Raw genomic sequence first — 25,513 nt, 5'->3', positions numbered from 1 at the left:
CTTGCAGAAGCCTGCCAGCATGTATGGAGCTGAGAGACAATAGCTTAGTAACTGGCATGGATGGTCTGTTTGCGGAAATGAGAGAGAGATGACTTCCGCTTTGATTAATTGAAACGTTGGGTATTCTTAAAAGTCTACCAAGTCTTACTGTGCCTTTCCATGAAGAATATCATCCTTCACTCAACAAATAATTTCTGAATGCATGGCATATATATTCGTGGTGCTGAGCTCGGTCCTGGGGGTGTGGTGGTGAATAACATGGTTTTATGTATGTAGGAGCTCACTGTAACATTCTGCTACCTGAGGCCATCCTGCTCCGCATAGGACGCTATGGATGAACTGAAACGCTCTTTAAGGGAGCTCGTTCCATCTTGGGAAAATGCTGTTGTTGGCATCTTTAGCTCCGTCATTTGAGTGGGAACTCCTTTCTCTAGAATCTCTACCTTTTAGTCCTAATTCTGTCATTGGCCTTTTTACTGACAAAATTGAATCTGGGTTTTGTATGACATACAAAAGTATTTGCATACGAGTTTTATTCTCTTCTGAATCATTCATCCTTTAGGATAAGACTTTTCAGCTGGTTTTCTTAAACTGCTTTTTAGCTTTGTTTCACATTATTTCCTCCCTTACAGAACCTTGTTAGACATTTTTTTCACCCCAATCGTCTTCCCCGGCCTCCAGCCTCCCATGAATAGCGATACTTCAGTTATACTGCATCTCTCTGTGTTGGGCTCCTCGGTGGGCCAGCAACCATTGCTGCTGTAAACATTGGTAATTTCTGGAAACTGGTCGAAGGGGACAGTTTTCTGGGTTCCAGGCCATGTGATTAGTCTTGGTGTTCTCATCTGGGTTTGTTACTCGTTCGTAGACTTGAACGACAAATTATCCTACCTCCTGTGAGTATGTTAAGACAAGCGAGGAGAAGACGCTCAGACATCAACCTAAGATACTTCTCAGTAGTTTTGGTCAAAGTAAAGCTCTGTATTTATCCTTGGACTTGGTCTCATTTGCCCCACGTGGCACAGTTCTGTAAAGTAACCCGTAATCGGTACATTCAGCCTCAGAGTAGATCAGCCAGTTGTCAGCAGATCTGACAAGTGGAATCCACTAGAGTGCATAGTTGTTTAAGTAACTTCTTTATGATAGGAGGACAAAATGAAAACAAACGCATGCTGTTGACTGGCCCTCGTGCAGTTGCTTTTTTGCAAGATCCCTGGATGATTTGAATGCACAGCTTGACCTAGAATGTGAAGCTCTGTACCTAACTTGACAGATCCCGTTCAGAAAACCCCAGGGGAACGTCCACTGTGGACACTGACTCAGAAGGAGAAGCAATGTGTACAGTGACCTGGGATGGGTAACTCTGCCTGGCTTTAAATAGATTGGAAGTTGTCCTCATTTTCAGTGATTGTATGTGTTGAGATGTTTCCTGTCCTCAAAGGCTGTGATGATTAAAGTGTGTTCAGATTATTTTCTGTCACTGTCTTAACTTTCTATGATGATTAAATCTGAGTGACAAAATCTACGTTTCTGTTGTAATTGTATTTTGTTTTTTTAAAAAGTGCTTTATGCTTATTTGGCAGTTTTCAGGTAGCTTAGAAGAACATTGAGTTATGAGGGAAATATGGTATTTTTAGGCATTGTGTATGGTTTGTACTGATATTAACTTGCATATTTGTTTTTTTAAGCCACGTTTTTTATTCTAGCATATCTCTTATGGTTTTGTTGATAGGCCTTTTAAGCAGCAACAGAACAGATCTGTTCTTTGGGATCTAGTTGCAATCCTTGATCATGCTATTTATTTTTAGATTCTTTGTAGAAAAGTGACCCTCTAGATAATCGTGATATGAAAAATATGCTTTACTGTCTTCAGGATTATTTCCCATGATTACTCTGACTCTTTGCTGTATAATGACGGATTATAGTTATGGAACTGACCTATAAATATATACCCATAGCATGATTGTGTCCTGCTTTGAAATCATTTTGAATGGTCTGTCACACTGAGTATGTATTATTGTATACCTAACCAATAGAAAATACTCATTGGTACTCTTATTAGAGCAAAATGCTCATGTTATATGGTTGTTATAGAATATCATTAGTACAGTCGTATTTCTATCTCAAAAGTGTGATAATGCCAGCGGGATAAATGAGAAAGACATTGACTCTTCACACAAAGGAAGTGGGTTTTATAATGAGTGCAGTCTACCCAAAACTATTCTCTGTCTTGGATCATTACTTCAACTAATCATAAAACTTTTTTTAATTCAAATCCTTGCAGGGTTCTAATTGGTGACCTCTGGAGTCTGATAATTGTTGAAGATAGCTGGTCTTTTGCTGTATGTTTAATCATGTTTGCAATTAAAAGTGAGAAATGTGGTTTAACTCTTAGGCAGGTATAACTAAAAATTCAAGTTTTCTTCTTTCAATCCTTAGTAGTTATTCTCAGGCTACCTTCCAATAGTTACTCAAGTCATTCTTACCTTTTTTTTTTTTTTTTTTTTTTTTTTTTTTTTACTGATATTCTCTCTTTTCACTGATTTGTGATAGTATACATATTTTTTCTTTTTTTTTAAATTTATTGGGGTGACAATTGTTAGTAAAATTACATAGATTTCAGGTGTACAATTCTGTATTACATCATCTATAAATCCCATTGTATGTTCACCACCGAGAGTCAGTTCTCCTTCCATCACCATGTATTTGATCCCTCTTACCCTCATCTCCCACCCCCCATCCCCTTACCCTCTGGTAACCACTAAACTATTGTCTGTGTCTATGAGTTTTTGTTTCTCATTTGTTTGTCTCGTTATTTTGTTGTTTTTGATTTATATACCACATATCAGTGAAGTCATATGGTTCTCTGCTTTTTCTGTCTGACTTATGCAAATGAAAACCACAATGAGATATCACCTCACCCCAGTCAGAATGGCTATCATCAATAAGACAAATAGTAACAAGTGTTGGAGAGGCTGTGGAGAAAAAGGAACCCTCATGGGTTGGTGGGAATGCAGACTGGTGCAGCCGTTATGGAAGGCAGTGTGGAGGTTCCTCAAAAAATTACAAATAGAATTACCATATGACCCAGCAATCCCTCTCCTGGGTATCTACCCCCAAAATCTGAAAACATTTATACATAAAGACACGTGTGCTCCAATGTTTATTGCAGCTTTGTTTATGGTGGCCAAGACATGGAAACAACCAAAATGTCCTTCGATAGATGAATGGATAAAGAAGTTGTGGTATATTTACACAATGGAATACTATTCGGTGGTAAGAAAAGAAGATATAGGAACATTTGTGACAACATGGATGGATCTTGAGAGTATGATGCTAAGCGAAATAAGTCATTCTTATCTTGAATTAACCTAAGTTACTGTTTTCTTTATTTAGTTTTTGGGTTCACCAAGTCTTCATTTGACAAATGCCTTGGGTTTTGTTAAGAACAACCTTGAGTTATTTCGAATAGCCAAGGGATTGATTGGTCTATCTTGAAAGGCAAGAACTCCTAGCCTCATTTTCTCTGTCCTCTAGGTCTGTCTTCCTGCCCATCTTTTTTTGGGTGATTTATGTAGAAGCTGAGGCATTCTTTGCAACCAGTTTCAACTGGTTTCAGAACCTTCCTTACTACCAGAGGAATTTACCAGTATTCACCCTTAGGACTGGTAACAGTAGGTGAGCCTGAGCCCCCATGATGGTTGGTCTGCTTCACCACTGTGCCTAACCGCTGGCTAGAACGTAGTTTGCATTGTTGTACATTTATTATACTTCCTCTTTTGCTTCTGCTACATCCCTCAGTAAATAGCAGATACTCAGTGAAGGCAGGTGACTGATTAGTCCTATAAAATTCTATTGATTTATTGGAAGTGGAATTTAATCTGTTAGGTTTGCCTGTTGAGCTGGAAGGTTTTGTTTTGTTTTGAAGCCAGTTGTTTGGTATTTTGGAGAAGCAAAACCCTTGAGTGTCAGACAGTCTCGCAATCAAACTTTAGCCCTGCCACTTGTTAGGAAGAAGGAAAAAGGGGGATGACAGGTCCTCTCGTAACACTCTTGAGAGTTTCTGAGGACCGAATGTGTGGAAAGCCTCCTGTAGAGTGTCTGGCATAGACTGGTCAATATTCAACTTGCTAGAGTCCTTCTTCTCCTTTTAAGGAACATTTCATCTCTGATTTCCATTATTTGGTCTTTATGGTTTTAAAGTTGTAAAAAAAATATTTTGCAACTAGAGTTTATTTTGAAAATTGTTAGAATTTTGTACTAAAATTCAGTAACCTACTCATTTCTCAAGATCTTTGCTCAATTCTCTTGGTTTAAATGATACGATGTTTCCCCGAAAATAAGACCTAGCCGGACCATCAGTTCTAATGAATCTTGGAGCAAAAATTAATATAAGACCCGGTCTTATATAATATAGTATATATTACTAATATATCATATTATATTATACATTATAATATTATTGTATTATATGTATTATATTATCAAATTATATATAATATATTACTATATATTATATTATAACACATATAGTATATATAATATAATATAATATAATATAATATAATATAATATAATAATGATAGGTATTCTCACAATGAACTCATCTCCCCCTAGGTTGTCTGTGTCCCAGGAGAGGGTCTCAAAATCTTTCTGCATTCTGGTTTCCCTCCTCTGGAGGAACTAAATTTGTGTTGTCCTTAATGTGATGCCTGAAATGGATCTGGTCTGTTTCAGGTATAATGGGGCTACTTCATCTCATGGTATTTGTTATACTTCTAATGAATTATACAAAAGTATGTGCTTTTGTAGCATCTGTGGGACTTATGACTTATATTATACGTGAAGCCAACTAAAGCCCCAGATCTTACTGCTACAGCCATCATCCTGGCCCGGGAAGAGGGTGTGTCATGGGAAGGCACAGAGGGAGAGGGAGAGCCAAGCAAGGAAATGCCTCTTTGGCTAGGGAGTTCTCCAGAACAGAATCTGGGCCTGTGGACAGAGGCGTTGTCCTGGGTTTGGGGGCCCAGGGTAAGGAGAAAATAAAAAGGGAGTCCTAGATGAGGGCAGGCCGGAAAGTTAGAAGTGTAACACCTAAGGAGCAAGTCGAGCTAAAAATAAATCATAATATAACGTAATATACGACCGGGTCTTATATTAGTTTTTGCTCCAAAACACACATTAAAGCTGATGGTCTGGCTAGCTCTTATTTTCAGGGAAACATAGTACACTTTTATTTCATCGAGGCAGTGAACAATCATGTCTTATCTTTGTGTTTCTTTTTTGCCATGATGCCTTTTGTTTGGTGAATGGCATATTTAAGGAGAAACTAAGGTACCAGCACACTAGAAGCGCTTTTTTTTTTTTTTGAAGAATTTGACAAAATTTTTACAGTAATTCTGAGTAGCACTCAAAATTTTTTTATTATCTGGATTTTATTCTCTAGAATCATATTGCTTTCAAAAATTCTTGAAATTCATTCTACAATGAGATATCATACATATAAATAAGTCATCACAAATTAGGCATTGTATTAAGAAAATGATGACCTATATTTGCATTATGTTACAGTTTTCAAAGAACTTTGACAAACGTTTTTTTTTTGAAACTTGCAATAACTTGGTTAGTTTCCCCCAAATGAAATAATGATCCAAAGCATCTTTTTCCCCCACTCAAGATCAAATCCCTTTACTATAGTAATACTAAGACAATGGAGGGAGCGGGTTTATGAGTCAGATAACCTGGGGTTAGAATCCTGAATCTGGGGCTGTGGGGTCTCAGCCAAGTCACCGGATGTCTCTAAGCAGCTGTTTCCTTCTGAACGTATCTACTTGGCTGCAGAGTTACAGGGATGAGACACCTGGAAGATAGTAAATCAACTCCAGCTGTCAATATTATTGTTACAATTCTGTTAATTATCCATGATGGGTAGAATTAATGCCTTCCTTCTCCTTTCCCTCTTTATCAACCTTCTTCCTTCCTGAAGGAATTTGACTGTCATTTCCTTGTGTGTATGTTTTAATCTTACGTGTTGTATGTATAGTTAAGGGTATTTTGTGCACAAATATTTGCTCTGCCTTTATAAAAACAGTTCACTTGCAATCGTTCTTAATATTTAGAGTATTGCTTGTTCTTGCTTCCTAGATGGTACATTTGTGTGTATTTATGATGAGTATGTTTGTTCTTATTAGACAATGATATGCATTTCTATTCTGCTGTCCCATTTATTTCTGTTTATGGAAGATTATTTGCAAGATCATGAGCTGTATGAATCAATCTAGTCTGGGCAGGTTTTAGTGTATTCAGCTCTGGTTTGAATCTAATAGGTGTTCAGTTAGATTTGGATTGCTTAAATAAAATAATTCCTTAGTGAAAACATTTGTCATGTTAGAGGTTAAAAAATTTCTTTTCGGGCCAGCAGCCGCAGTAACATTTTAGTAATCTGTCAAATAGAATTTACAATGGCTGTGAACACTATTTATATATCTTTTAAAATCAATTTAAATCCTCCAACTGGGCTGTTGTATTATTTTGAGATAGATTTCTGAATGTTGAGCATGTAGGTATTACCATTGTGACATGGGCTTCTCATTTCATTATGGATCCGGGCTGAGTCCTGTGCTTTAATAAGTTTGTACAGAGTTAAGGTGCCTGGAGAAGGGGGGTTCTGTTTACTGTGTCACTATCCACCCTGGTACTGTATTGTGCAGGCTGATTGGCAGTATTCAGTTATACTTTTCTATCCCTTTTATGAATTTTTATTAAATAGCTCTGAACAGCTAATGAGATGGGCTTTGATGTTGATACAGTTCCGTGTGAACCCCGACTGCTTATTACTACCTGCCTGAGCTTTGGCAAGCGGCTGCCATCCGCATCTTCAGGGTCTCACTTTGCAAAGTGGAGGTGAGAGAGCATAGATTTATTAGAATACAGAGAGATTTGAAGTCAAACACACAGTCCTATACTTGGTGAATCATTGTCAACAAAATAATAATAGTAATTACTTAGCACTGGTGTAATAAGTGGTCTCTAACACAACGTGCATTACTTTTCAGTATTTTGCTGTGTAATATCATTTGCGATAAGCTCCAAGGGAAGCTCTTGGATATAAAGGAGGCATCAGAAACTCTTTAAAAAAAATCACCTTACAAGTCATGGGGCTGTGATATACAGCATGGGGAATATAGTCAGTAATATTGTGATAGTGTGGAACCGTGTCAGATGGTCAGATAAGTTGCTGGACTTATTATGGTGATCACTTCTTTAGGTCTATAAATGTTGAATAACTATGGTGTACGCCTGAAACTCACATAATAGTGTATGTTACCTATATTTTAATCAAAATCTTGAAGAAAAAAGAATCAGGTTACCAAAGGTGCAGGGCTGCAGAGCTGCGTTTTACCATCCCGGCTCCTCTTTCTAACCTCTCTACGCTGCCCTGAGCCCAGGATGCTGACAGGGACGACCCCAGGACTGGATCAGCAGACACCCCCACCCCCTGGCTGCTAGGTGGGTCAGTGCCTACCCAGTGGGGTCACCAGCAGAAGGTTGGCAGGACGGGAGACATTCCTTCTGTTTGGCTTCCTCCGTTAGGTCACCACAGACTGGCTCCTTCCCTCTGGGGATGTCTGTGACCTCTCCTGGCCACCCAGCCTTGCTTCTCCATTCCTGTGTCTTCATTCTTCAGGCCTTGGGGCCGTGACCCCTCCCTTTCTAAGTAACCCCAGAGCAGTTCACCGTTCTTTGTTGCTATTGTTTTAGGCTATCCATACCTTTATATAAGGCCCTTCATTAAACTCCTTTCAGATTACCCAGTTTGAATATCATCTGTCTCCTTCCGGAATCTCCTTCCTTGGATCATTCACCCAGGGAAAGAGCAGACTGTGTGTTAGTTACCCCCTTTTAATTCCTTTAATAGAAGCTCCAGGAATAGGCGGAGTGGCAGAGTATCAGGGTTCCCAGCTGACAGTTTCTGATACTAAAGGATACATTCCTTATGGGCTCAGTTAGGGATTCACTGGCTCGTTAATACATTCTTTCCTGGACCTGTTTTGTCCAGGACATTTATTTTCCCTTACAGAAGCACTGTGTAGTGCAGGCTTGATTGGGTTGTTAGCTAGACAAAGTATTCTATGACTTTCGGTGGAAAGTGCTAGGAAAGTTGGGAATGTGTTGGAATTGGAGTCCCGAGTTGGACTCTTGAGCGTGTGCATGTGTGTTGTTGGTGATGGTGAGTCATTTCCATCATTCGTTCTTCCAGCATGTGCTTGTGGAGCCCTTACCACGTGCCAGGCCCTGGCAAAGGAGTTAAAGGGGGTAACTAACCATCTGTTGGAGAAGACAGACATTAAGTAGGAAGTTACACCTGTGGTGAGTTTCATACTATGTAGAATGCTGCGGTTTTTGGTTAGTTAGTCTGGGGATGCAAAGACAGCCTTTCTAGGAAGTGAAATTTAGGAAGAGACACCAAGGAGAAGGAAGGATATTGATTGCTAAGCAAAAAGTCCACAGATGTGTTTGATCTTGGAGAACAAATTCAAAAGCCTCAGGCAGGTGAGGATGGTGGTTTAGAGCCCATCAAAGGTCAGGGTTATGGGATGGAGAGTGAAGGAGGGAGAGGGACACAGGTGTGCCCCTCTGCGTGCGCTCTCATTGGGTATCAGCAGCAGCCGACGCTTTCTCTTCACCCGTGTGTGACGGGCTTGCATCTTTATACCTTTCTCATCCATCTTCTGTCCATTTCCAATACAGATAAACCCTCTAGTTTAGGGCCTCGCTGGTTGTTCGTCTGGATTGTTTTATTATCCAGCTGTGTTTTAATCTGCTTTCTCTACTTTCTGTCCACTTCATTTTCTGCTCAACTGCCAGACTACCTTTCCTTAAGGTTCTCCCTCGTCATGTCACGCCCCTGCTCATGGCTCTGGGTTACCTTCCTGTTAGTACCTTACTGAACTTAGTATCTCAGTTTTGACATTAAGCCCCTGGCCTGCCTTTTCATGTTTCTGTCCTCATTTCTTCTCTGCATTGGCCAGAGAGAACCACGTCTTTCTCACCTATCACCTTGAACCTGTTCAGTCTTTCTGCTAGAACCTAGGACTTAGGGTCAGGTCCTATGCAGAGAAAGCGGCAAACCTGTTGACCACCCAATGGTAGCGCATGTCTACGCTTGTTCACTGACTGACTCTGTGATCGCAGGATTTGCCATCATTACTTGTCTGGTTTATTTCATTGTATATGGTTAAAAGGGAAAAGGAACAAATCGGTTATGACATCTTAATAAAACCCCATGTATCAGCTGTACAGTCTCATCAGAGGAATGAATGTGAACTCGTGTTCCACAGGGTTACTTCACTGCAGAATTAGTTCCTCACTTCTTTGCCTGGCAAACTTCATTCTTTACCCTTCAAGAATTCAGCACGTATTTGCTAGCTTTTTGAATCCTTTTCTAAACTCCAAAGCTATTAGTCCCTCTTCTGTAGCACTGTGTACAGTGTATTACATTTATCTGTTTATATGCCCCAAATCCCCTGTATTCTAGTCGCAGCACCTAGTAGGATTTCTTCAGTGTATCATAACGTAATCATAGATTTTTGGATAGAATCTAGTCCTCCCTTCCCCGCCAAGTGAACCCTATTGCATTTAAAATATCACTGCATTCTCAAAATAAACCATTTTACATGGAATTTTTAGAAACACATCTGTTGCTTCGAGTGAGGTAAGCAGTGCAGGTAAATTCCCCCTCTCAGTTTCGGTGAAAGAACAGTGTAATGAAGAACTTAAAATGGATGATCGAGAGAGAATAAAGTTCTGGGTTTTTCAGCCAAGATGCAGAATGTAAGCATGCACTCATTTTTATTTTATTCTGTTTCAAAAAAAAATAAATCTTCGTAACTGTTTAAAAATTGATTTTTTTGTAAATTTAAAGGGTAAAATATTCACATAGTTCAAAAACTTAAAACAACGTAAAGAGAGACACAGTGAAAATTCTTCTATTCCTGTTTCATAGCCACTGCATTCCCCCCCAGGCCAATTAGACAACCACTGTTATTAGTTTCGTATATGTAATTAGGGAGATATTTTCTGTGCATATTCAAGTGACTATGAATATATATTCTTATACTGTTTAACACTGTGTATGTGTGTGAACGAAACAGTATATTTGGTGGAGACCTTTTCCTATCAGACCATGGTTTCCTGATCCAGTAAAGTGCTCTCTTACTGTGTGGATGATGGACATTTAGAGATTTCCAGCGTTTTGCTATTAAAGACCATGTTGTAAACGGGTAACTTTGTACGTATTTCACATCTATCCAGGTACTTTATCTGTAGGGTAAATTCGCAGAAATGGTGTGGCTCGGACAAAGGAAAAATGTCAGTCTAGATGTGCTTGATTCTGTGAGAGAATTTTAGCAGGTTTAATGAAAATTGACACATTAAAATGTTTTATGTTGGAAATTTAATTCATTTAAATCCAAATATTATTTGGCTGCCTTGCGAGTATTAGTAGATTTTAATATAGTCAGTAGGCTAAAAATGTAAGTGGCCTTTGCTTAGAAGGCTCTGTACTGGACCAAGGCAAAAACAAAAAAGAAAGGGAAAAACAAAAGCCAAAAAAGACATTGTAACTGACACTAGATTTCTGAGCTGACAGGAATTTGGTGTCCGTGGTTTGGAAACATAGCATTTTGATCCCCTTCATTATCTAAAACCTAACCACCCATTTGCTTATTATTTCTGAGCTGAGGGATGGCATTGGTACATTAAACTGTCTGGTAACAAACATAATCTGGGGATTAGTGAGTCCAATTCCCTATGTGTTTGCCCTTGAAAATCTGATTGGAGTTTTTCTCAGGTTGGCTTTCATTTGCTAACCCCATTAGCTAAAGGGTTATATCCACCTTGGTGGGTGTCAGGTTCCTTCCCCCTTCCCTAGAGAAGGTCAGAGCTGTGGGTTTTGGAAGAGGAAACTCCCTGTTAGAGACAGGCATAAAAATTAGAAACCTATTTCCAGATTTCATAGGTCATACTGTACAGTTCCCCCCTTTTTTTTTGCATTGCCGTTTATTGCAATTCATGGAAACATCAAACTACTTAAAATCCTCAGTCAAGTAGAAAATACAAAATTGTCGATTGAACAGCACCTAGAAAAATAAAAATTTTGACCAGTTTTGAATTTTACAGCTGGAGGGCACAGAGGCCATGATTGAAACCAGCTCTGTTTGACTCCAGTGACAGAATTTGGGACCCCTTCCAGTTCCTGTGGTGTGTTAGGGCCAGTGCACGAAGGAAGACCCACCTACGTTTAATGTGACTTCAGGCTTAAAAAATAAATAAGTAAATAAATAAATCTTAAACAGTGAAATACTATATTTCAGCATAATTCAAAGTGCATTTAAGGTAACAACAAGGTATTTTAGAACGTACGATTTGCAAAGTTGACTGTTTATCTAGAAAGGAAATTCGTTTTTTATATATAGTTTCTTTTCATTTTTATTTTCCCCTTTAAAAATCATAAACATAGCTAAAACTTTAATGTAATATATGGTAAAATACAGATTTTTTTCTAATTTTTTAAATCTTATCTTTGTGACTGTACGTGTTACTTCAAATGTTAAATGTCACTGATGCAAGGAATAACATCTTGAATTCTGATTATGGAATTGAGTATTAAATTGTGCATATGTTATAAGTTCTCAAAAATCATAAAATGCTTGTTACTTGAGAAGAAAATAGGTAGTTAAATTTTGACAAACATATACGTTCATCAAAATTCCTTTCTTTTTTTCTAGGAAGTTTCAGTATACCAAATTTTGTTGAATCTTCTAACTATGCTAAAGGTATTTCCAGAAGCTATTTCACCTCTGCTTTTTACGTTTTTTTTTTATGGAGTTTTCATTGTGTGGATATAGTTGATGAAATCATTATTCACTGATGATTTGAACTCCGTATCTAGCTTCTCCTCTTCCCGGAGATGGTGGAAGTACTAGGTGCTGAAACTTGCAACCTTCTAATTACAGGGTTGATTTTTCTGGCACCCAGACCCCCACTTCTCCAGGAGTCACTCTGTGAACATAAACTCTGATGTGGGTCAAAGGGGCTTATTATGAATAACAAAAGGGACTCCTATCACTCAGGAAATCCCAAAGGTTTTAGGAGCACTGTTCCAGGAACTGGGGATAAAGACCTAAAATATGTATTTTTCATTACATCCTACCTATATACTGACTTTCAACCATGCATTGTTAAAGACAAAATTATTCTGGGACTTGGTAAGTAAGACTTTTTTCAGCACTATTATGATGTATGCCAAGATTATCACTACAGGGGAAAGAAATCAGGCTCACATTTGAATATAGGAAAGGAGGTTGGGGATTCAGAGCTAATGAGCATAATGAGGGGGTCCGTGGATGGGAAAGACACATCAAAGCCCACCCAATTCTTCAGTGGTGACTGAAGCCCAATGTCAGAAGCCTCCAGCTTTAAACATACTCTCCATTTATCCTAAGATGCTATGAAAATCTTATTTTCTGTTTGATGTGACATTAAAAAAAAAAAAAACAAAGCAAAAAACAACCCCAAAACGGTGGAAGAGACTCCAGTGTCCCACTATATTTAGAGTCAGACAAACCTGGGGGTAAATCCTACCTTTGCCATTTATTAGCAAAGGGTTATTATCTATGGGATTTATATATCTATATATCTCTATATACCTATAAGCATCTATCTGTCTGTCTATGTATCTGTCTGTCGTCTTTCAGGGATAACTGGAGAATTCAAGAGTTTAAGTTCTCAGGCTAGTTAAAACAAGAATGGAATCATTTTTTTCATGCCTCAGCCTACCTGATTTTAGTAATTTAGCAGCTTGACCATAGCAACTCCATTTTATTTCTTCACTCTTCTCCTCAGAACTTAGGTACCTTGTGGTCAGGCTATGGAGGGATCAGTCCATGCACGCATTCTTTCAGTCACCTATTTGGTTACCTCTTGTACAGCCAAATGCTATAGGCGATAATGTGAGGAAACAGTATACTAATGTTTTCCAAGATCTGGAACTTGCACACAGTCGGTGCTTAGTAGATGTTTTTTGAATGAAGAAACAGATGTTACCTAAGAGAACAATTTATGTTCCGGTGAGAGAGTATCTCAGCCCACTCAGGCTGCTGTAACCATGCCATAAACTGCGTGGTTTATAGACAACAGAAATGTATTTCTGGCAGTTCTGGAGGCTGGAAGCCCAAGGTCAATATACCTGTAGACTTGGTGTCAGGTGAGGGCCCACTTCCTGGTTCATGGATGGCAGTCTGCCCGCTGTAGCCTCACATGGCAGAAGGGGTGAACATGCTCTGTGGGGTCTCCTTTACACGGGCAGTAATCCCACTGTTAGGGCTCCAACTTCATGATCCAGTTACCTTCCTGAAGTCCTGTCTCTTAATCCCATAGCGTTGGGGGTTAGGATTTCAGTATACAATGTGCTGGGGACACAAGCATTGTGTAGCAGAGTTCCAGTAGAGTTGTGCGTAAGTGCTGCGTGTCTCAGGGTGGCAGGGATCGATTCTCCCATGCCTGCTGACCCCATCGAGGAAAGGGACAGTCGCACATAAAGAGTGGCATTTAATGTGGTTGAATCTTAGAGATGTATGCAATTGAAATAATCAAAATAATGTCCAGATAGAGAAAAGTGCATTAGCCAAGACATGGACCTATGGTTGATCCCTGTCACTTGTGAGGAGGGAAGATGTGGTTGGGAGGTCATCTAGCACTTTTAATGGCATCCTGAAGCATCCATTCTTGATGGGATAAGCCTTGGAGAGCAAGGCAGGGTGATGAATAGAGATGCCAGTGCTTTGTAACACTGAGCTGACAAACCATTCTGCCTTTTCTTTGCTCTTTGGTCAGCCTTTCTCGGGGATTTCAGAAGGCCCCAGGGAACTTATTTTTATGTTCTTGTGTGTTTGTTAGCTAGTTCATTCCCCGTCATTAGCGTGGGCACTTGAGACTTGACTTTGTAGAGACATGGTACATGCATTTCCCCCCACTGAACTGGTGAAGAATTATTGATGAAATGGGAAATATGTCATTACTTGAAAGAATTGTAGCAATCTAGTAGTCCGTATTTTCTATGTTTGATTTCATGCCATAATAGAACTACCGAAAACTCCCAGCCTCTGGAGTTGTAAGCCATACACTTCATGGTTATCTTTTTTTTTTTTTTCCCTCCACAGAAATAGAAAAGTTTCAAAAAGGAGAAGGAAAGGACGAAGAAAAGTACATTGACGTGGTGATCAATAAGAATATGAAGCTGGGACAGAAGGTGTTAATTCCTGTGAAACAGTTTCCTAAGGTAAGACGGGCTGCTCGCCACTGCAGGTGCTGCCGGCTTAGTCACAGCGGAGTCCATGTTTCATTTATGTTCCGTTGCTGTTTTCTTGAGGGGTTTTGCCTTAGCGCAGCTTCCCCCCCAACACCCAGACTTTTACAGTTAATGGAAAGCTTAGTTAGTGATTCTGTTTTTTCTGTTTGACTTTAGTGTGAGTTATGGAGCCCTAAAAAGTTATGCTTACAATGTCAACTATAATTTCATATATATATAGTCACAGGATGTGGAGCACAGCATAGGGAATAGAGTCAATGGAACTGTAACAGATAGATAGGATATCAGAGGGGTAGTAGATTGGGCGAGGGGGTTAGCACTTTGTGAGCGGTGTACATGTCGAGTGCATTGTTCTGTACACCTGAAACTAAGAAAAAAATGAAAAAATAAAAAGTTGTGCTTACAAATCATACTAGCAGTGTGACTTTGGACAACTTTTTTTAACTTCTTTCTTCTTTAGGTTCTTCATTTGTAAGAGAGATTGGATTAAGAATTAAATAAGATTATCGACGTTAAATGCTTAGCACAGGGTTTAGCACATACATGTTCAAAATATTATTTCGCCTAATTATTCTACATAAAGAGTTGTATTTTTCATTCATTGCACATATTATTTTGTGTCACGGCGCACAATTACAAAAGGTGCTTTAAAGCCTCTAGTTTTAAAATCTTGCTCACCTGGGGTTTGGCGTGAATTGATACTCCTTTTACCTTGTTTTTCTTTTTTATTTTCTTTCTTTTGAGTGTCCATCTCCATGATCCATTCATACTGTTGCATGTATCAGTAGTTCATGCCTTTTGATTGCTGAGTAATAATCCATTACCTGAATATACCACAATGTATCCATTGCCTGGCAGTTGTGGGTTATTATAAGTTAAATTGCTGTGAATATTTTCAAGCAGGTCATTGCTTGACCATGTTTTCATTTCTTCTGAGTAAATACCTAGGATTTCAATTGCTGTGTATTTAGTTTTACAAGAAATTGCCATATGATTTCCCCAAAGTGGCTGTACCTTGTGACGTTTCCCGGAACAGTGAGTGCGAGTTGTGGTTGGTCCCTGTTTTCATCATCGTTTGACGTCATCAGTATCTTTAATTTTAGCCATTCTGCTAGTGTATTGGTATTTCCTGTGGTGTTAATTTGCATTTTCCTGATGATTAAGGACTTTGTGTCCTTTTTCAGGTACTTCTTGGCCATTAGTCTTATGCTGTGAAGTGTCTTTTTAGATCTTCTGCCTGTTTCTAAATGGGTTTTATGTCTTCTTATCATTGAGTTGTAGAAGCTTTTTTGTATACCCTGGATACAAATCTTTTGTGAAAGATGTGTTTTGTGAATATTTGGCTCAGTCTATGGCAGGGGTGTCCAAACTGCGGCCCGTGGGCCAACAAATTCCAAAAATGTATTTAGTTTACTTAAATAAACCAGGTGAGGCAATACGTACTTCATCTCAAGTGAGTGGCCCGGCTGTTTGTGTATTTTACCGCATATGGCCCTTGGTGAGAAACCTTGAAAAAAGTTTGGACACCCCTAGGCTGTGGCTTGCCTACTATTTTCTTAACAGAGTCTATGATAAGCAGAAGATTTTACATTTGATGATGTCTAAAGTATCAAGTTTTTCTTTTATGATTACTACTTTTTACCAATTAAGAAACCTTTGCCAACCTCAAGGAAATGTTAGAGTCCTTTATAAAATACAAAATTAGTCTCCTGTGTTTCGTCTAAAAGCTTTATCATTACAGTTTTTACTCTTAGGTCTATGATGCATCTCAAAGTAATTTTTTTGTGTGTTCTGAGATAGAGGGTCAAAATTCATTTTTTTTCTCCATACGAATATTCAGTTTTTCCAGTACCATTTGTTGAAAGATGTTTCCTTCTCACTGATTGTGCCAGCACCTTTGATGAAAATCAGATGACTATGCAAGTAAGGGTATATTGCTGCACTTTCTCTTTCATTGCACTTGATCAATACTTCTGTGGATCCTTATGCTGGTATAGTACTGTCTTTATTCCTGTAGCTTTTTACAGTAAAACGTGAAGTTAAGCAATGTAGTTAGTACCTTCGACTTTAGCCTTCTTTCTCAGGATTTCTTTGATATACGTCCTTTGCAATTCCGTATAAATTTAAGAATTATTCTATTAATTTTCCCAAAACCTTGTGCCCGGATTATGATTGCCATTGCATTAAATCTTTTGATCAATTTAGGGAGATTTGACATCTTAACAATATTGAGTCTTCCCTTCCTTGAACATGGTATATCTTCCCATCTATTTAGATTTTAAGTTTCTATCAGCAACATTTTGTACTTTTCAGGGTAAAGGTCTTATTTGTCTTCTGACAAACTTATTCCTAAGTATTTTGTTTTCAACATTGCTGTAAAATGAATATTTTAGTTTTTTTCCTATTTTTTCTTCTAATATAAAGTTTTGTGCGTTGACCTTGTGTTCTGCTACCTTGCTAAATTCACTTGTTCTAGTAAGTTGTTTTATAATCTTTAGGATACGCTATGCACATAATCGTATCATCTGCATAAATAGTTTACTTCTTCCACTCCAATTTGTATGCTTTTTATTTATTTGGCCTGCATTACTGTATTGACAGAGATCTTAAGTATAAAACTCAAATACAAGTGGAGAGATTAGGCATTCTTCCCTTGTTCCCAATCAATGTGGAAAACATTCAGTATTTTATCATTAGGAATGGTAAGAGCCATAGGATTTTTTTGTAGATGCCCTTTATTAGGTCGAGGAATTTCTCTTCTATTTCAGTTTTGCTGCTTTGATCCCGATGGGGTGGTGATGTTTATTAAATGTTGTTTTATCTGTTGAAATAAACACAGGGTGTTACTCCTTTATACTGTTAATACAGTGAATTTTATTAATTGATTTGTCTAAATTAAGCCAACTTTGCATTCCTGGATTAAACCCTACTTGGTAATGACGTATTATTATTATTATTATATATTTTTTGATTCAGATGCATCTATGTTCATGCATAATACTGGCTGTAATACCTTTGTCAGATTTTGGTGTTAGTGTTATGTGTTAGTTTCATAAAATTAATAGAGTGTTTCTTTCCTGTTTTATCTTTCAAGGAATTTGTGTCAGTTTGGTGCCATTTCTTCTTCAACATTTGATAGAATTCACCAATGACGCTATCAGGGCCTGGGATTTGATAATGAGTTCAGTGTGTTTAATTGACATGTCACTAATTAGATTTTCTATTTCATCTTCTTTGAAATTTTTGTCTGTATGTGTTTTGCAAGGGATTTGTCCGTGTCATCATAATATTTCAGCTATTGCTTTTTCAGATGTTTTTTTGGACCTTATCTCTCCCCATCTTTTGAGGCTTCTATTACACATATGTTCAACCTTTTGATATTCTCAAAAAGGTTCCGATGGCTCTGTTCACTTTTGTTATTAGTTGTTGGATTTTTCTCCCCTTATTTTTCAGATTGGATAATTTCTACTGCTGTATCTTAACTTTATTGATTCTTTCTTATGCTGTCTTTATTCTCTGTTAAGCCCATCAGATAAAGATTTTCTATCTGGTGTTGTAATGATCTGTTGAAGAATTTGTATTTGATTTATGTATAAATATGTGTATGTGAAATTTAAAAAAAATACTTTTTTCTCTGCTGGAACTTTCTAGTTTTTATTCATTGCAGGTATTGTCATTGGCCAAAGTTAAAATAGATGCTTTAAGCCTCTAATTCAAAATCTTAATCACCTTAGACTTGACCTGAATTGATAATCCTTTATCTTGATAATGAGTCATTTTCCAATTTTTTGTCTGTTGAGTAATTTTGAATTGTGTACCAGACATTGTGAGTGTTATATTGTAGAAACTCTGGGTTCCGTTCTGTTTCTCTGAGGAATGTTGATATTATTGCATTCAGACTGCACACTTTGTCTGTAGTTTGTAGGTCTCAGTTCAGTTCTTAGTTTGACTTTTGCATGTATTTTTTGGCATACCTGTTTCAAAAGTCAGCCAGAGATTTTGGCAGATTTTACTCACAAAATTTTGGGCTCCCAACTCTAACTTCGTCTTTCCTAGTATTCCTTCCTTACATTTCAGCACTATGATTTCCCCAACTCTGCTACTCAGGCAAAAAGCTCTAAAATCAGCAAATTCACCCAGGTCATTGCCTTTTTCCAAGTCTTGACTCCCTTCCAGAATCTCCTTGTTTTTGGTAATTCTCCACAGGCTTGGTTTTTATATTTTGTTCAGAGTTTAAGAGTTCATAATTGCTATCTATAGACACTCAGCATGTTAGAAGCTTACTCAACCGTACTTGCAGAATTCAGGATATACTTTTTTAGTAACAGAAAACTGTGTTGTGAACATTTCATAGAGTCACTACTAAACAAAGGATGGCTTATGGAAACCTCAGTACACTGTATGCTCAATATGCACTAGATAGAAAGATGAGCAGACCCTGCCCGTCTTCAAATAGTTCATAATCTAGTACATGATTAATCTATAATTAATAGCCTATTGTGTGTAAGTATGTGAAATAAAATCTCAAATATTGTTTGTTAGTGTCAGCTGTGATGAGAGTAGGGGAAGACAAATTAAAATTTCTGTGTCTAACAGAGAACAAAGTCCATTTCAAGTACTTATAATGTCTGAAGGAGGCTACTTAGAAATCTACTGCTTTCCGAATGCTGAAAAAGGATATTTCTGCTTAGCATAATTGAGCATGCAAGTTTCAAGCCAGCCTTGTATAAAAGGCTAATATAGCACTTCCATCAGTTCTAAGAAAAAGCTTTCATGCTGGTGTCAGTTAATAGACTGAGCGGAAGAAGCTGGCAATGCTTGGCCCTGGGAAGAGCAGTGGGCAGAGGGCAGCTTGATGTGGATTGATGCTGACTGTCTTCTTTCAGCTTCTGGGGCGAGACAGAGTGCTGTTTGTGAAACTGCATCCAATAAAATGATCGCCATTAATTGAATAATTGCTCTGCCCTTCTTTCAGCACTCTATGAAAGGCACACCATTGAACGAGTGTTTTAGCATTCAGACCTAAAGTAGATTCACTCTCTCGAGTTGTATGTCTGAGCTTGTAAAGTGTGAGACTCAAAGTAAACACTGTTTTATGGTGTGTTTTTTTAAAAAAAGATTTGAAGCTGTGGACATTGTTCTCCACCGTTTTCCTTGGCCCTGAGCAGTGACTAGATACAATGGAGTTAATATCAATGGCAACTCAGTGTTGGAACAAGGTGCTCTGTCTTTGAGGTCCTACAGATGCCTTGTGGTTTAGGTTGAATATTCATTCATCTTTTCATTCACTGGTTCATTCTTCAGCGAATCTATCCATCCGCTCACATACCTCACATTTATTGAGGGACTTCTCTGAGCTCGGCATTGTGCTGGGAAAACAAACGTGCTGAAGACAGGTTGTTTTGTCCTAAGAAGCTCTCAGTTTTGTGGGGCCTGCAGATGAATAAAGTAATTAATGTGTATACTGCAGCGTGAGAAGTTCCGTGTTGGAGTGCTCTAAGAAGATGGGAGGAGGAGGAAGGCTTTCCCGAGGTGGCCATCTTGAAGGAGCTGGCTGGGTAAGGGTCAGAAGTAAGACAGGGTGAGGTCAACGTGGTCGTGACAGGGCAGCAGTGTGTGTGGGGGACAGAGAGCATTTGAGAAATTAGGGGCCATCTTGTGTGGCTAAACAGGTTCATTTCAATAAGATGTGCAGATTTTTATGAGGATTTCTAAAGTGATAAGGGCGCAGAGGAAGGGGTAGGGTTGGCCAATGGGTCTGTGAGCTTGGAGTAGGAAGTGGTATTTGAGCTATTTTAGAGCTTGTGTTTAATGACTGGGAACTGTTTCAGGAGAGGCAACGCCATGTGTATACTCAGGCGAGGGTGAAGAAAGAATGCTTCTGCACCATTAGAAAGGGAGTTGTAATAGGAAATTCAATAAGTTTGGTCTCTGTATCGTTTTACATACATGCTCTACTGCTGTGGTAAAATGTCTATATTATATCGTTAAATAAAATAGAAAAACCAACGTGTAGAACAGATAGGATCCCAGTTAGACGATTATTTGGGGGAAAAAAAACAAAACGAATGAGAATCTTAACAGTAGTCATTTTCTGGAGGGTAGGATTATGTCTTTTTTTTTTTCCTACTTTACATGTTTCTGTACTTTATTGTATCAGCAATAACTGAGTGTAACTTTTATAATTAGGATAAAAAAAGATTTATATTTTGAGGGAAAAAGGTGCCTGAGAAAGTTAATTTATGAGATATCTTTATACTGTAGTTATGTTTTTTTTGTTTGTTTGTTTCAAGATTTATTGTACTGAGTTAAATTCTATAGGTTTAGATTAGATTTATTGAATTTCTTAATTTGGTCATTGTTTTTCATCTCTAAGCATTCTAATGTGTACATACTATTTTCAGTAACCTTATATTAATCAACATGGTTTCTTACATTAAGTGTTTTCCTATTATGTGCATATTTTAAATTTATATATATTTGCTGTCTCACAGACGCTCTTCGATTAAGGGTCTTGGAGAGAGAGAAGAACTTACAATACATGTTCTTGCCTGGAATGTGATTTAAAGCTCAGGGAAAACTTCAAACTTGGCTTGCATTTTTCCCTTGTAGCGTGTTGCAGACCATTCAAAACTCATGAATTTACTGCTTAGGTAGAAGCCCATTCCATAGAAATCATCACAACTTTAAAATTTTCCTCAAGTAGTAACTATTTGACAGTCATATCAGTATGTTACAAATGGGCCTTTTCTGCGAGTCCTAATTTATTTTCAGAGGCACATAATATTTTTTCCAGAGGATTTATGTGAAAATAATTTTTATTTTTTGTGTTCAATTGACAGTTTACCTGTAGATATAAAGTGCTGATGTAGTTGTATGTCAGTTTTTTAAAATATATATAAGTGGCATTACCAAAATTAACATGGCTGTCTGGTGAGTATTTTGAGACTTGTTGACGTCAAGGAAGTCTGGTATTAAATATAACTCCTTGAAGACACATGTGTTTATTATAGGTCACTATGCGTGTCCCTCCTGGCGTTCATTAAATCGTGGGACCCTGTGATGAGGTAGAAAATCCACTCAGAATCACAGGCCCTGAGGAAAGCGTGTGGGCCCATTGTTCACAGTGCACAGCTGCCTTCTGGGTCATCCCCTCCCATCACTTAGAGTGGAAAGAGGAGGGAAGTGAAATGATGAGTGAAAAGGAGGGGAACACATCTTCAGAAGCTACTTTTGTTCTGTTCTCAGAGGTCTTCTCTGGCTCTCGGGATCCTGTGTCACACAGTCCCGCTGTCATTACATTAAGTTGGTATTTGCAAATACGACAGCATTCAAACTACTGTGAAGGGATTTCACATCTTATGCTGTGACTTTTTCCTTATTTTCTTAAACATGCTGATTTGGGACCCAAAAAGTAGCACTTGAACTTAGATTTATTAAGGTGACTCCAAAAACAGCCAGGTATATATTGAAGGGTTCCTGAAATAATTTACTCATGTTGTTTTGGGGGGTTTGTTGTTATTACTACTATTTTATTTACCCAAATGAATAATTATAAAATTTGGGTACGTATAGACCCCCCCACAATCTCATTTCATTCAGAAGACTAGAAGTGGTACTGTATATGTACTTTGGTCATAGAGCAGTGAATTTGGAAATTAACGTCTGTGATGAATATTGTTATATAGAAATCTTTTATCACATTACTGCTTAGTTTCTGAGGGGTGATGAAAGATAGATCTGTAAGTGTATTTCTGAGCCAAAAGGTAGAAACATTTTTAGTGCCTTGAACATATTGCTGGCTTAGATATCTTGACTATTACAGGACCGATTACTGGTCCCCTGGAGGACCACCAAGTTGCATCGATAAAAACTGCATGACTATACTGATATTAGACATAGGGAATAAAGGATTAAAACTTAATCCTTCTCTTCTAGGACTCCCAGCCTAGTGGACTAGAACAGCGGAAATTCATACACTGGACCAAACTATGAGCTGTTATCAAAACAAGTTATTGACCTAATTCCATGAAACCAGGGACACGTAACACACATTGGTCCTGAGAAGCAGCGTTACGGAAGGGGAGGAAGTCAGGGTTAGGAGCTCCCCCACTTGTGTTATGCCCAGCTCTGCCTGCTGGACAGCTCCCCTGGGGCAGCCCACCCACATCTGAGCTTTGAGGTGCCCATCAGTGAACTCATCCCTCCTCTCCTGGGCAAACCTGGCCCTTCGCCTGGGTTCCTTATTTCAGTGAGTGACACACGGCGTGTGCCCTAAGTGCCCATGTCTGAAACCAGTGCCTCATTTTTGTCTACTAGCTTCTCCTCCATTGTGCAGCCACTATGATTTATACATTTTATCCCTTCTATTCCTAAATGTTCATCCATCTCTGTCTCTGCATCCCGTGGCCACCCCTTAATGTAGACTGCTGTCATCCCTCACCCAGGCTACCGTAACAGCCTCTCGTCCAGATCAGTTTCCTGCCTCAGTTTCAAATCCCCAATTCTGTTCTCCACGCTTGCAGCCAAGCTGTCGCAGTCTGGGATTTTCTAGTTAACAATTTCAATCTCGTTTCTATGTGGGCTACATTGCTTGTCTTATTTGTTTTGCCATCTACCCCGCCCCACCTTGCAAGGATATAATCCAGCCTTGAGCAAACAGAGCTAGAAAGTGCATAAGGTAGATTCTTTCAGGTTGTTTATTACTTTTGTACACCTGTGTGTATTTATTTTGCTTATACCCTCTCCTGGAAAAGTTACTGTATACTTCATTGATTTTTAGAGTTGCTAATATCTCAATAAATTGGGCTGTTTACCATTTAGAAGTAGATACTGCGCTAAATTACAATCAATGGACCAACACCAAATAATCTCCACCACTACTAATAATACTTAGTGATTTGTGGTTGACATCCTACTAAATTTAGATAATAGTCTTTTATCTATAGTTTTAATATGTTGCAATAATTTCTGCAGCTAAGAAAATCAATAAAAACTGTGTTGACTAGTGGCATTTGATTTGGGGTAAAATAAACTTCAATTCCACAAGTATTTATTGAGAAGCCGTTATGTAGGGAAAATGATGAATCAAATATGTGTCCTAATCACTCTCTAGGGAGATTCATAACCCAACAGGAGAAACAGTAAATTTCACTAAGTCATATGGAGTACAGACTGAATTAACACAAGAGAGGTGGAGGGACTCCACACAAAGTTAAGGGTGGGAGGGAGAGTAATTTCTGGAAAAAGAATTATAGGTGGCATTAAATTTCATCCTTAAGAGTAAGTCCAGGCTGTGAACAAGCAGAGATCAGGGAAAGGAAGAGTAATTATTGGGCTAGGAATGATTTAATTATGGGGAATAGTAGATGATAGCGTTCATTGGAACGGTGGTGACGAGCCTGGAAAGGCTTCGGTGCTATACTTGGGCATTAGAATTTTATATAGCCAGGCAGGAGCCCTGAAAAACTTATGACATAGCAATAAATAAACAATTAGAATATATAGGAGGAGGTCTTCTGCCTTATAAAAGATCTTTTATTTTTCTGAAGTCCTTTTAAAATTTAGGAATGATTGATTTAAATGACTTTTTGGAATGACTTTCATTCCTGGGAAATTCAATGTGCCATGTAAAAGTGATTGTTATTTTTAGAGATGAGTGTCAGAACCATAAAAATTATTGTCACTTACGCAGAGGTTGATTCAATCACCAACTACCCAGGAAACAGGTGTCTTATTTCTGAGGAGGCTGCTCCATTTCACGTGAATGTCATGGTCCCAAGCTGGCTCTTAAGTTTCCTGCTGCTTGGAGTTTGGCATTTGTGACATTGCTGTAATTCACATGACATCGGTATTCTGAATAGCAACTAAAATGTGGATTTATTCAACTAATCACTGTGTTAGTGGTGAAATTACTGGAACCTGAAATGTCCCATGGAGCTGATAAAAGTAGTGATCTGGCCTTTCCTTTACAGAGAAGGTCAAACAGACCTTCACATTTTTGCCCTTGGGCAGGCGTTAGATGAGGGTGCAGATTATAAACCAAAGCCATTCCTTGAAAGTTTAATTATTTCTCCCCAGTAAAGTCTAGAAAGCAAATGATTGATGGATGTTTTCCAAAGACGAATGTATGCACAACAGTACATCCGGGTGCTAGAAGAATATGCTGGAACGTCTGTTTCAATGTGTACATGTAGCATGTGCTGTTCTGCGTGTCAGGCACCATGCTAAGCACCTTACGTGTATTCATTTATTTAATCTTTAGAACTTTAGGAGGAGGGCATGGTTATATCCTGTTCACATATGAACAAACTAAAGAACAGAAAAGTTAAATAACTTGCTTAGAGGTCTACACGATTATTAAGTAACAGGCATTTGCATCCCAGAAATCTGGCCCCACAGACCGTGCTTATTCAAGAAACTAAACTTTATCAATATTTAGTACGTTGATTAACGCTAGTACCTTTACGGGGTTCACGTAAGTGCCATGCAATTGTGAGCACGTTGCAATAGTGTCCTTAAATAAAGGGGAATGAATTCACAGTGCGGAAGGTGTCACCAGGTTTTAATGACTCATTTGCTCTCAGTATTTTGGGGCACATAGCTGTTGCATGTGCCAGGTTATGGGGTCACGGACTACATTACCTACTTTTCGTGAAACTTACCTAAAGCAGCTGCACTGAAGGTCTGCTACAAACGCCGTGGACATGAGCGAGAACACAGTGGGGCTGCCCCTTCCCTGGGCTCGGGGCCGGCTCAGCCTCCTAACCCGGGAAGAGCGACCGTGGTCCATTCGGGGGTGGCGAGATGAATAATCTTCCCCAGCTGCACCTGTGTCTGTACATGTGGTATTGTTAATGATGAATTTCTCCCCCTAAGTAAATATTCAAATATTAACCAGTGATAAGACGGGTGTAGAATTTTAAAATCAATCAATGTACACCTGCAAACACACATACACACATCTATATAGACACACGTATTATAGTTTATGTATATATGTTATGTGCATACGGTGCGAGTGAGGGCCTGAGTGTGGGGATGCTTCTTCACGGCCTAATTTCAGGTCCTGGGACATTGGCCATCGTAGCCCCAGGGAGCCGTCCCGTTCGCCGTCACCGTGGGGTGCCCTGGGGGAGCTGC

At 38.6% G+C, this 25,513-nt stretch overlaps 1 protein-coding gene across 4 annotated transcripts in view; it reads left to right on the top strand.

Moving 5' to 3' along the window:
• The window catches only part of KHDRBS3 (KH RNA binding domain containing, signal transduction associated 3), a 150,775-nt gene that overhangs the window by 30,375 nt on the left and 94,887 nt on the right, over nt 1-25,513 (top strand). For all 4 annotated transcript variants that reach the window (XR_002136731.2, XR_002136730.2, XM_019724292.2 and 1 more), the window contains exon 2: nt 14,223-14,341. Coding sequence is in view for 2 of the 4 variants with exons in the window: in XM_019724292.2 (XP_019579851.2) it covers nt 14,223-14,341 (119 nt within the window). In the remaining 2 variants the exon portion in view is untranslated. The remainder of the gene's footprint in view (nt 1-14,222; nt 14,342-25,513) is intronic.

The sequence above is a fragment of the Rhinolophus sinicus genome, linkage group LG12, assembly GCF_036562045.2.
Source record: "Rhinolophus sinicus isolate RSC01 linkage group LG12, ASM3656204v1, whole genome shotgun sequence".
Classification (NCBI taxonomy): domain Eukaryota; kingdom Metazoa; phylum Chordata; class Mammalia; order Chiroptera; family Rhinolophidae; genus Rhinolophus; species Rhinolophus sinicus.
Note: the sequence above shows the minus strand (reverse complement) of the source record. Positions and strands in the feature narration are given on the sequence as shown.